This window comes from Rhinopithecus bieti, unplaced genomic scaffold, assembly GCF_001698545.2.
Source record: "Rhinopithecus bieti isolate Rb0 unplaced genomic scaffold, ASM169854v2 scaffold_26504, whole genome shotgun sequence".
Classification (NCBI taxonomy): Eukaryota; Metazoa; Chordata; class Mammalia; order Primates; family Cercopithecidae; genus Rhinopithecus; species Rhinopithecus bieti.
In genome coordinates, this window is record NW_016812891.1 from 1,174,029 (window position 1) to 1,187,700 (window position 13,672).

Consider the following 13,672-nt stretch of genomic DNA (forward strand, 5'->3'; position numbering starts at 1 on the left):
AATGATTAAGCTCTGTGGGTACTCTTTTGGTTTTGTATGAGAACTGAAATTTGGGGGTTATTCTTTTCTAGCCCATGCTGTAGGTGTAATAGTGAAATGTAAAATTAAAACACTAAATCTGGGCCGGGTGTGGTGGTGCATGCCTATAATCCCAGCTACTCAGGAGGCTGAGGCAACAGAATTGCTTGAACTGAGGAGGCAGAGGTTGTGGTGAGCTAAGATTGTGCCACTGCACTCCAGCCTGGGTGACAGAGTGAGACTGTGTCTCAAAACAACTACATCCACAACAACAACAAATCCACTGAAGTTTGTTTTCTAAAACACAGAGTCAAATTCCAGTAAGGTCAGATCCATTCAAATCTTTTTGTCGTAGGAAAGACTACAAATAAAACACTGGATTTTAAATTTTGTTGGAAAGAATTAAAATTTCATGATATTTAAATATGCAAAAGTATGCAAAAGAATGGTAAAAGTAGGGTTTAGTAATTTAGAAGTCCAAGTTAATATGAAATGAATAAGAGTATTTGCAATCATGAAGAACCAGTGTACATAAATCAAATCTGTATTACTTGAGAGTGCTACAAGCATTTGTCCATCCATCTGTTCATCAACAAATGTAGCAAATGCAAGTTATCATGTTTGGTGCTAGGAAGACATAATTTGTGCAAGGCAGGAGTGCCGCCTTTGGATGCTCACAGTCTAGGGGGGTTAGACTAGACGCATACCATCACACACACACACACACACACACACACACACACACACACACAGAGTTATGCATTGAGCAATTAAGAGTGACTCCTAGACAGGAACATAGAAGAATATATGCTGAATGTGATGAAGCCTGGTGATCATTCCAGTGGTACAACCAGTAACTGCACCAGTAGAGAGGAAGAACTCCTTCTGGCAGCCTAGGCATTCTTTTTTGGGGGGGGGGGGGGGGTGGAGTTTCACTCTGTTCAATCAGGGCTTAGAGGCACGATCTCAGCTCACTGCAACCTCTGCCTCCTGGGTTCAAGCAATTCTCCTGTCTCAGCCTCCCAAATAACTAGGATTAGAGGTGCCCGCCACCATGCCTGGCTAATTTTTATATTTTTGGTAGAGACAGGATTTCACCATGTTGACCAGGCTCATCTCGAACTCCTGACCTCAGGTGATCCACCTGTTTTGGCCTCTCAAAGTGCAGGGATTACAGGCGTGAGCCACCGAGCCAGCATTCTTAATCTGGGGTTAAGGTAGACTACCTGAACTTGCCTGTCAATCTTATACGTGTGAACAAGTGCACATTTTTCTCATGGCAGGGATATGTGTGTGTGTGCATGTGTGTCTGTGAGTGTCTGTGCACGTGCATGTTCCATAGTTTTCACTGAATTCTCAAAAGGATGTAAGTCTGCAGCAATGCAGGAACCACTGGACTCGAATGAGTAGGTGAGGCAGTCTACGGAGAGAGACACTTAACCTGGCTTAAAGGCTAGACGGAATTACTCCTGGATGAGAGAGATGAGCAAAGGAGATACCATGAGCAAAAGCAATAAGAAGAAAATGCGCATGGTCTCCAGTGGCTAAGAGGCAGAGTCTGTAGGAAAGTCAAGAAATACCACTAGAGCAGTAGGTGGACTCAGACCATGGGTGGCTAAGAATTTACCTTTCTTAAGTAGGAAGCCATTGAAGGCATTTGATGAAGGTTGATTATATAGTTTCTATACATTTAGAGGGATACCTCGAAATCGAATCTGGCAGTAATTTCAAGGGGAGAGAAGCCAGGAGCCTAGGCAGGGGGCAGACCAAAATATATACAAGTGAGACACAAAGGACTGGAGAAATCACTGCTCACAGAACCCCAGAGCAGGAGGGGCTGACTTAGAGCCTGGGGACGTGGAGGGGAGAGGAGAACCCTGAACAAGAATGAGAAAGAATGAGAAAATAGGAAGGGAAATGGGAGGAAAAAAGGTGTTGATTTTCAGCAGGTAATAGCAAGGCTAATCCATGTGGCTATTCCTGCAGACAGACACAAATATGAAAGTTGTCCTGTGGGGCTCAGTTTTGAATAACGATGCAGACCCACCAATAAATCCCTTTTAAGGACTGAAGCAGTGAGATTGGGTGAAGTCACTGAGGGAGGAGATGGGGGCAAAAGGGGTGCAACTGTGGCTAATGCCAGATCCAAATGTCAGGAAGAGGAAGGAGAACCGAGATGAAGCAGGACTTTCAAATTCCTCAACGCTATGCTGTTCCCTTCCTGAAATCTTGCTCGTGCTGTTCATTTGTACGCAGTAGAAGGGTTTGTTTGGTAAAGTTAAAATGAGCACTACCATTTGTCTGAATCAAAAATGCCAAATTTTTGTTAGCCACATGCATGAAGTTTAAAAACAAACTGTATAAGTTTATTTAAAACCTATTTTGGCAATCATTCACTTTTAGAACTGAAGTCTCTTCATACAGGCACCACTGTCCTCTTGCTTGTTACATTTACATGTTACATTTACAAAGTCCACTGTGCCCTGCACACAACCTGACATTTACCAACCACCAGCACATCAGCTGGTTTGTGCTTATGCAGACACTTTGGTTCTCAGTTCACTGACTATGTGCTACCCTTCCTGATTATAAAATTTACAAAGGACGTTGGAGGTAAGATCTATTTCTTAAAATAAATCAAAAAAGAAACCGAACATGTTGACACACAAAATATGTGTTCTCTAGCACAAAGCTATGTAGAAGACAAAGCACTTGGCTGAGATCGAGAACTCAATCTAAAATGAGAACCAAATACAGTTTACCACTATCGGTAGTATTAATCATAGGTCTTGCTTTTTTCTCAGCAGTAAGTATTACTCCCTGTGGCTAAGGGCACAGCTGTGGTCTGGCTGGGGTCTCCTGCAGGCCATTGCTTGCCCTTGTCCTACCAGGACTGGCCTGTGTTGGCAGGTCCACTTCTCATTTCAGGGCTTGCAGTACTGAACATAGTTCTGGGTCTTCATTGGTGAACCCTGGAAATTGTTGCATGAGGTTGCAGTGTTGTTTCCATCTTACTTAAATGCTCTAAATCTTTTCTTGGGAATAGAATAGGGTTATCCTGCAGGCTTCGGGTATGGGCTTAAATCTTTCAGGATGGGAAGAATCACTCATTACTTATATTACTTAGCACTGAAAACGCATCTTCAATAAACTTGGGCACAATCTGACAAAACTACAGGATCCTCAAATTGGAAAGTCCTTAAGGTTTTCATTACATCAACACATTTTTTACTGAGTTGTTACTTTGTGTCAGGCATTGTGCTAAATGCTCCATGATTCAAAGACAAAGGAGACGCAATTCTCTTACTTTTAGGAGTCCTGAGTTCAGTGGGGGAAGACAGATTCATTAGCAGATGATGAAACAGAGCTGTGCAAAACATGTTATGGGATTGGAGTATAGGTTGGGTCTTCTGGAGAAAGTGGCGCCTGAGGTAAGACTTAAAGGATGAGTGAGGTTAGCCAGATGAGTAGAGAAGAAAAAGCAGTCTCCATTCCAGGCAGGTGGGATTACTGGTAGTGTGATATTGCCTGAACAGAATGTGTGAGGCGGAGAATAAGAGGTGAGGCTGAGGAGGCTGGTAGGGTCAGATCAGAGGGAGTCCCGAATGCCACGTGAAAGAGCATAGGCTATCCTATAGGATAGTGTCTTTCAGAGGTTAACAATGAATTATACATTGCAACCTGGTACACATATGTAAGGCACAACTGCGATGAAACCGTACCTTACTATATGTGTTACACTTTGATATTTTCTACTCCGTTGATTTCATTTCCTTTTATCTGTCTCTTAAAAAAAAAAAAAAAAAAACTGCTGGTTACAACCCATGAAACTTATTCTGTAACCTGCGAAATGACTCACAAGTTGCAGCGTCAAAAGCACTGTTAGAGGTGATGAGGAGAACTGAAAGGATTGATGAGCACACGTAGTTGCGGTCAGACTGTGACGAAGGTGAGCCGCTCTGGCAGGGTGGAGAGGATGGCTTGGAAAGAAGGATGGAGGAGAGAGAAGGGGAGACTGTTTTGGTAGAGAAACAACGAAAGTCAGAACTAGAGAAGTTGTAGAGGAATGGAAAAGAAGGAAGAGAGCTAAAACACGTCACATAGTAAACCTGGGAGGAACCTGTGGGTGACTGGATGTGGAGGAGGGAAAGGGGGACACTTCAGGGTAAGGCGAGTCCCAGCGACTACCTTGAAACAATAAGATAATCATGCATTCATTTAACAAAAAAAATGCTATCCCAACCGTATTATTCTAAAAAATATTGGCTAGGGATTTGCTCCCATTAGCAAATAGTGCTGATGAGTATAATTAACTTTTATTTAAGAAATTTTACAAGGATTCTTACTGAGGGGCAATGATGACTGAAAATCAAGCTAGAGAGCCTAGTTGAAGTGGCTTTTGCCGATGATAATAATGCATAACTGAATTCATGAATTTGCTCATAATTGGTTTGTATTTGCTCACAGTATTCTTTTCTCCCTAATCCTTTAAAATATGTTCGAACATGCATGTGTCATCCTATCAAAAGATGACCCCTCTTGATGCTGGTGGCTGTGAACACATGCATTGCTTGAAGCAGACATGTGACCACTACAAGTGTGGGCATGTACAAATTCTGGCCCCATGAGATGACCATCTGTGCAAGCTATGATCATGTCTGGGAGTCCTCCTCACCTTCCTCTTTGCATTTGCATGGCCTTGGCAATTAGTCTCCTTATCCCTGCAGCTGCTGACCAGCCAGACTGTGAGATTTGCCTATCGTGCCGCCTTTCCAAAAATTACACGTACCCAGAACACATGGTTTTGAGATGCTTTGGCCTTCTAGTGCTCTCAGTGTAAAAAAAGCTATGCGTTGCTTACCCACTTGCAAGAAAAACAGATCCATACACATGGATACAAGCATCAGAACTACTGCATTCTTATCAAAGCAAGAACTAGACAATTATCCTAGTCTCAAGTTGATTTTAGGAACACACATATTAGTAATTTATAGCAGCAAAAAATACACCAGCGTTTTAAAATATGAGTATTTAAATATACCAATATTTAAAAAAATGTGCATCAACTGCCCCTTCTTGGTGTACCGTCACACTGCTGATGCTGAAATGCATTGATGGTGAGTGTCCACTGTACCTCGTGGTCCCGCTGCCTGGCTGCTGTGGCCCTGTTCATGTCTTCAGCATCCCTGACGTGGTTAAGGGCCTGGTCAAGTGCTTCCTGGAGATCTGACAACTTAGCATTGTAGTCGTCCAGCTGCTCCAGGACGACAGGAAACAGAGTGCGGGTCTCATTGTGCAGCCGCTGCCAGCTCTCAGCCTGGCTCAGCACTGGGAAGAAGTGGAGACAGAGGCTCAGTGTGGCTTTCTCCTGTTTGCTCCCATTCCTCCCAGCATTTTGCAAAGTTGGAAAATTTTCAGGCCATGCCTTCTGTAGCAATGGAGATTGAAGCTATTGGTCATAAAGATAGCTCCTCCACCTTTTAGATTTGAAGTAAAAAAATCCTAGTTTTTAGGGTTTGGGAGCCCCTGGATAACAGTCAGTTGAAAGAAGGGTTTGATTAGTTTTCCCACAGAGGTTGTGCTTTTTGTGAAAACCATGTCATTACATTATGCTTATTATTATCCAGAATATTAATAATTTTACTCTGTAAAGGGGACTTGGGTATAGTAAGGTTTTACCATTAAAATAACCAAACTCGTCAGTAATAAGGCAAAATGATGTGCATAACCACTCATTTTCTGTAGTTTGTCTAGGCAACGGTTTTTAGTTAGCTCTACTAGGTCAAATCCAAACCATGATTTTGGTGGAAAAAAGATTAAATGGCAATGAGATGATGTTCTTAAACTTTGCGTGTGTCTTTTATTCTCTGCTCAAAGACACACGTGTTGAATATGTGCCTTAATATCTGTTTTCTTCAGGGAATATTAGTTTGTCTTGTTGAGATTTTCTTCCATCACTGTAAGCAGAACAGAAAAGTTCCTGGCTGAGTATAGGAAGTGCTGGAAAATGCATTCGAGGTGGAAGGAGGCCGAGTGGGAGATGTCATTGGTCCCACTTCTCCAGGGCAGCCTTGTTAAATTCCACAGTAGGCGATGAGCTTGGAAACATCTGGCAGTGACTGACATCAGAGCTCTAGCCTTTCTGAGTCTGACTCAGAATTGGGGCCTGCGATTCTTCTTTGGTTCTTACTATTTCTAAGACTTTACACATTTGCCACCGTAATAAACCTGTATGTCAATAATGTCTCCCTACAGTATCCACAATAATGGTTAGCAGAAGTTGATAGTGACAGTTGTAGAAAAACGACTTACTGTCCTTTAACTGTTTTTGTGTCATTAGTCCCTTTGTAATCGAATGAAGCCTTCAGACTCCTTCTTACAGTGTGTTCTAAAATGCATAAAATAAAATATATAGAACTTAAAAGAAGACTAATATATTTAAAAACCAAACTGGTAATATAATAATGTATATGCTGCTTTACTAATCCCTTAACTAACAAGATCTAAAGGTGGATCTAATAGCTACCATAATTTTGAGTTATTGGTGAATTTAAACAGTGTTATGAGACAGCAGCAGCTAAAATATAATATGCAAATCTGTGATTTCTCTCATTGATTGTTTGCAGCTCTTCCAATCAAGAGTGGAGTCTATCTCTCTACTCCTTGAGTCTGGGCTGGTCTTGACCAGTAAAATGGATGTGACATTGCTGAGCTCCAAGCCTAGGTTTAAGAGACCATGTGCTTTTCATTCTTGCCCTCTTAAAGCTGCTGTTATGTGAATAACCTGGACTAGCCTTGTTGAGTTAAGACCTCACATGGAGGGAGAGGCCCAGCCTTCACAGCCAGCCCCAGACATCTGAGTGAGCTCAGCCAATATATGTCACATGGAGCAGAGATAAGCTGTTCAGGTTGAGTCCAGACTGAATTGCCAACCCATGAAAGCAGGAGCAATAAATGGTTATTGTTTTAAATGAATACCTTTGTGGTGGCTTTTGTTTTGTTTTGTTTTGTTTTGTTTTGAGACGGAGTCTCACTCTGTCATCAGGCTGGAGTGCAGGGGTGCGATCTCAGCTCACCGCAACCTCCACCTCCCAGGTTCAAGCAATTCTCCTGCCTCAGCCTCCTGAGTAGCTGGGACTACAGGTGCATGCCACCACGCCCAGCTATTTTTTGTATTTTCAGTAGAGGTGGGGTTTCACCACATTGGCCAGACTGGTCTCAAACTCCTGACCTTGTGATCCGCCTGCCTTGGCTTCCCAAAGTGCTGGGATTACAGGCGTGAGCCACCGCGTCCGGCCTGGGGTGGCTTGTTATGATAGTAATTGATAACTGATACAGTGATCAAGTGATAGATTCAATAATATTACTGTGGTTTGGTGCCTATACTCATCGCTAAAGGGAATGTTAAATTTCCACTAGAGGCTAAAAGATACTAAAGTCATTCATGGTCTTCACAGCATGAGTGTTTCTGGGCTTGTAGCATTCCTGCCTTCTCAATAAAATTTCTTTTACTGTAGTTCTGGGCATTGGTTTCCTTTAGCCTTCCTTCTACTGTTTTATACATTTTCACCAAATGCTATAAATTCCTTATGGCATCTCAGCTGTTTCTCAGGGGCTCAAAGTTGGGCCTGAATCTAAAAATCTTGGTTATAAAGTCAAGTTATCCTGAATGATTCCCTGTGGCCACATGTAGATTCTAAATAGTTCTGAACACTGGAAATTGGTTGCTTTGACTATATGTTGCCCTAGGTTTACTGTCTGCTCTTAGACCCACAAAGAGGGCAAACATGTGCTGGGTCAGCTACGAGAGGAATACACCTACGTTCGTGAGCCTCATCTGCCTCCTCATCCACAAGCTCCCGTTGGGTAAAAAATGGTTGACGGCGTCTAATCTCCTCAAGCATCTTCTGGGCCAACACCAGCTTCTCAGAGATTTCCTTGGGGCTAAGTTCATGCTCTTCCCCATAATAGAGCATCTTGTTGTTGATCTCTGAAAGGAAGAACATGGTGAAACAAGGCAGCAGGGAGAGATGATCGGGCACTAGAAATGCAAGGGAGCGAGGGCTGTGGGCAAAGCGCAGGGCAGATCCTGAAATGGAAAGAGAGGCTCATTCAAAGGCAGCGTGCTGTGAATCGCAGCGAGCATGGAAGCTCATCACCTAATCCACAAAGGAGAAAGACACGAGGAAACCACTCTTCTCTGCTTCCTATGCGGAGTCTTCAGAATGGGAACTGGCTAATGCAAAGCCTGCTTGGCTTTCATCCTCATCTGGTTTCCACAGTGATTCGAGAATGCTAATATTCAGCATGAAATATTGTAACTTGATATTCAAGGCATCCAAATCTATAGTCTTTGATCAGCCTTTTATATAACATATTTAACTTAGAGAAAATGCTCAGAGATCACTCCTGTCATGGGTGAGATTATTAATATGTAGGAGTTATTAATTGTATTTTAGACAAAGATTTGATCAAAGCTTTAAGCCAAAATGAGAGCGTATTGCTAGCTGTCCAAATGAGCCTTTCAAATTATTTCACAGGCTAAATACAAAATGGGGGTGGTTATAATATGATGTGAGCTTTGGCTCATTCATAGTTATTTTTTGGCAGTTGCTGTTTGCCTTCTAGAGTGTGACCACTCTGGGTCATTTTCACCCTACTTCCATAAGTCGGGTGGAGAATTTTAGAACTGGAGGGACCACTGAGGCTCAAAGGAATTAGGTGACCTGTCTAAATATTAGCAGACTGAAATACTTCTTTGAATCCCTCATTCCTACTACATATCATGAGAAGAAAGGCAGGTAATTGTCACCTTGTTCTACTGCAGCTCCAGGAGGAAGCATTTTATCTTCCTGGCATAAATGAAATTGCGTGTCTGTGGTTTACTATGATCTATGTGGTTGGCCAGACCTGATGGGTAAACAAACATTGGTGTCACATAAATCATACCAGGATAAGGGGTTGTATTTTATGTGGATAATAGTTTGAAGGTCACCAGCGGTTATTTTAGAGATGGCTGGGAATAAGGAATGACATATAATTGGTGTACAGCATTCCAGAATTATATAAAGGGATTAAACATCCACTCTTCAAGTAAAGTCTAAAATATTAACCTGTGAAATAAACTAAATGAAAATTGTTTTTCCTCAGCTCCAGCACTTGCGATGCTGAATTCTTGGGCATTTTGATGCAAGTCTTATATTTACAATTTTGGCTTGTTTTAGTTTAGTTACTTGCAGTATAGATTAGAAAAGGGAAATACAGGCAATAGTATTTTTGCCTTTGGTCTTTGGAGACTATTCATACATTATATTAAAATTTAAAAACTGATAGAAGTTGTTGTTTCCCATTTACATTTCCCTTGTATTTTTTTCATCTTTTCCCATGCTTAAATGATCAAATAAGAGGGTTCAGATCCTTTGCAAATAAAACGCTTTTGAATTAAAACATGGGTTACAATAGCAAAGGTGAATTATTTTCTCTGAATAGCTTGCCAGGGTCCTGGCATTTGCTGCCTAAAGAGGAATTTATTTCTTAGTTGGATAAGGTCATGTTATCTTCCAGGTTCAATCTTACTTTTTGAACAAATCAATAGTAACTCTAAAATGCTATAGAAAACTAATATTTTTGTCAGGAAATGCAAAAATATGAGCTATGAGGATGTGAGTGAGGAGTGTTTGGATTGCATGCCATTTGCTTTTATTGTTTATTATAGACATCAAAGGAAACACGACAAATGATTAATCTTGCTTTTCTATATCCCTTTACATGGAATACGCCCCAGTATAAAGACATGAATCTTCCACTGTGGGTCCCTTTACTGCCACTGTGCCCTGGGATGCACTTGGTGTGGTCATCCAGCCCTTAATATATAGTGTAATAAAAACTATGGAAATGCAGATACTGGATCTCAGCAAACTCTCACCCAAGGAAATCTTTATCCTATAACAGATGAAATCTGCTGTTTTCTGCTGGTAAGTTGCAGTCTAGCTATTAGTGCACTATTAAAATAGTCTTCAAGATTATCCTGCGTCTATTGGAAGTGAGAGTACAAATTAAGCAAACCTCCAAGAGGGAAGGTACAATCATTCACAATGCTTTAGGACAAAGAAATCTCCCACAGTCCCCCGCCTTCCTTTTCTTCTGGGTTGGGAGCCCAAGCATGTTGCCCGATTGGCCTTTGGGAAAGCCTATCATAGAAACAGCTTGTGATGATTTGGGTCAACTGACAGTTTACTGGCATTCTAAAGGAAATGTTGTTTTCTGCAAATAACTGGGAACAATCTGTGACTCCTACTCAACTCTTGCATTTTAGAGACAACATAGCATGCAGTCTCCTCTGTCAGAAGGGTATTCTGAGGAATGCCTAAAAAGGGAATGGTTTTATACATTGATTCTTGAACATCAAAACATAGTAAGTAGGGATGACTGCTCAGAAATCACAGATAAACAAACTTGAAATGAAGATCTTATACAAGTTTAAACCCATAATACTGTACCAACAAGTTCCTGGCACACAGCAAACACTGAACAGTAGCCATTGTGTCTACTGTTGTTAATAACATGAGTGTTTCCTTGATATTAAACTGAACCAGAAGAGAATATATTTACCTTGGATTTTATCCCTCATATCATGGGCTTGCTCTACAAGCTGACTTGCGTGTTTAATGGTGTCCATGCTTTCCTTCTGAACAAGTTGCCCTTTTCTGGAGGCTTGATTTTCCTACAAATAATCCATATAAAGGCTAGATTAAATGTATGAGAAAAGAATGTTGCATAAGCACAGATAGGGAAGAGTGGGCATAAAGTATTTCATAAACATAAATCTTCCAGGCATGTGAAATTTCCATAACATATAACATCATCCCAAAAATAATGCATGAAAGCTAATATGATGGCCAGTTCTAAAATTTTTTTGACTTTTCCATAAGTTATTGGGATACAGGCGGTATTTGGTTAACTGAGCAAGTTCTTTAGTGGTAATTTGTGAGACTTTGGTGCATCCATCACCTGAGCAGTATCCACTGCACCATATTTGTAGTCTTGTGTCCCTCCCCCTCTACTCTTCCTCCAAGTCCCCAAAGTTCATTGCATCATTCTTATGCCTCTGCGCCCTCATAGCTTAGCTCCCACACATCAGTTGGAACATACAATGTTTGGTTTTCCATTCCTAAGTTACTTCACTTGATGGCCAGTTTTAGAATGACAGAATGCTAGAAAATCTGGTGCTGTTCCTATACCATCAGTCACAGTTCAATCCCAACCCAACTGCCTTTCACATGTAATTTATTCTTCAAATTTTTACTGTATCTCAAGGTGCTGGACTAGAAAATTGCCTGTGTCCGCTGATCATTTTGACATTGTGCTGACTGAAGAGTTTAAAGTTTCAAAGAGAAAATTGTTGAAAAAATAGGCAGACCTTGAAATGCACCATGCTTCCAGTGGCTTCTGGGTGGTCCAACCACTGCTGAAATTGAATTACCACAGAGATTTCAAGGATTATTCTCCCTGGGTTAAAATGCTGTTTTCAGTGCTTCATTCCAAATTCCCATCAACATTGAGGGCACTTGTGTACAAATAACTGCACAAGCAGATTTGGCTCAGCGTGAATGGAGCTCTTTTCCGAGAAGCTGATTCCATTCTCTGAACTCGGGAGACTCTGTTTCAGAGATCTCACACAGTATTTGTCAAAAATAATGCCCAACTCAAATGCGGCCTCTGAAGAAAGGGTTTGTGTGGGCTTCTGTGTGTCTGTGTGTGTTTTTGTGTGCGTGGTTAAGGACAGAATGTGATCTAAGAGCACAGAAATGATTCAAGACCAGGACACCACCCTGTCTGCACAGCATGGGCGACATGTACTTCCTTTTGGGATTTGAAAGACTGATCTGTGGGTTATATTTTAGAGGAAGAAGACTTCTTTAGTCTGGCATTTGGTAAAATGACCACTTGCCTTGTCTGGTGCTGTTTTTGGCTCAGCTCTTTAAAAACTGCTGCAATACCTGAAGGAGCTGTGGGGTAATCTGCCACACAGAGCACTGGTAGACCCATTGTACAGTTTCCTGAGGATAGAGAAGTGGTTGTTTTGAACTTTTCTCCTCTCATCCAGTGTTCTACCCAAAGGATTACGCCATGATTTTACCAGGAATGTTTTTACACTCTCCAGGAATAATCCAAGCAAGTGGCCCTCTCAGATGGTCAAGGAAAAGGATGCAGAAATGGTATTATAACAAACACATGCCCAGAGGCTTTTTATCGGGCAGATTGGTAATCCCCTCCCTACAGAGCCCACTGTGCAGTGGCAATGTGGTCAACAGCCCCTTCATAAACTGGGCTCTCCGAATGAACACTGCCTTCTGAATCATTATATTCCTTCCTGCAATTCCAGTCTTCTTCTTGGCTTGCTCCAGTGCTTTCCAGATAAAACAGTATTTGTGGTCATTTTAAAACTAAATATGCCGAAACTGCAATAAATCTTAATGTTACTCCTCCCTGCTTTTAAAAAATATGGACACAAACATTTAAAATTTTAGAATTGTTAACAAGTTGATCTTTGATCCAGTTTAAGTTATATTTGCAAAGTGTAACACCGCTAGTTTTTACTTTGACTTGATACTTCAGAGTAAATCTCTGTTGTTATTACTGTGTCATTAAACTTACTATTTTTTGATATGGAAACTTCAGTTGAAGTGATGAGACAGCTGAAAAATGTCATGCCTATAAGAAGACCTCTTCTTTTTGACGAACGCCAGAGGGCGCTGAGATGTAGGTAGACAGAGATACATAGCTATTGATATACTGTATATATGACTCGATCAGTGGCAAAGAGGAACATCTATTCCTTTACATTATAAAATTACTGAATCGAACCTATAGTGATGGCTTATTTGAATGTTTATTTTTTCTGTAACTTTGCCTGTGGAAGGAAAATAATGACACAGGCACATGGTAAAACGGGTGTGCCTCGGTTTAAGAAAAGCTGAAATTAAAAAATTACCTTGCAACTGTAAACCAGTTGGTGGTTTACATTACAAATGTATTAGTCATTTGCTCACCTCAACAGAAAATTCTTCTTGTACATGTTTGACATAAAAGTGGCAAGGGTCTCTTGGTAATACAGTACATAAAAGGTAGATTATGTGAGGATGATAACCAATATCTAGGGTGATCATATATTTTATGGTTCAACCTGGGGCATTTTGCACATGAAAGGGAGAACTTTTAGTAATTACTCTGGGACACAAGTATAAACAGCAACAGTCCTGGACAAACCAATAGTAGGAATATTGGTGTGCTACTTCAGAATTTGTACAGTAATATCTACTTCTGCCTACCTCCTAAACATCAATGACCTCTAAATTCCTTTCCAGCCCTGATTACCCTCTGAGTTGCAGATTCACATCTCTATCTGCCCTCTGTGCATTCACAGATACTTCACTTTTAAAATGTCCAGAGTAATCCATTCGTGTCTGTAGTCTTAGTCATCCATGTCTCAGAATGGAGCTTCTCTCTTTGCTATTTCTCACCTCCAATTGGTCACCAAGTCTGTTTCATTCCACCTGCCACTCTGGCCTCTCTTCCTCTTTTCCATGACCACAGTCTCAGTTCATCCTTGTTCTCTGCAAATCCTTTTCAAACGAAGGCAAGACAGCAACCC

The 13,672-nt window shown here is 41.2% G+C and overlaps 1 protein-coding gene across 4 annotated transcripts in view; it reads right to left on the minus strand.

Moving 5' to 3' along the window:
- LAMA4 (laminin subunit alpha 4) overlaps positions 1-13,672 on the minus strand; it is a 150,826-nt gene that overhangs the window by 62,511 nt on the left and 74,643 nt on the right. For all 4 annotated transcript variants that reach the window (XM_017847108.1, XM_017847107.1, XM_017847109.1 and 1 more), the window contains exons 10-12: positions 10,630-10,741; positions 7,841-8,008; positions 5,153-5,346 (exon numbers count right to left, since the gene is read on the minus strand). In XM_017847108.1, coding sequence (XP_017702597.1) covers positions 5,153-5,346; positions 7,841-8,008; positions 10,630-10,741 — 474 coding nt within the window. The remainder of the gene's footprint in view (positions 1-5,152; positions 5,347-7,840; positions 8,009-10,629; positions 10,742-13,672) is intronic.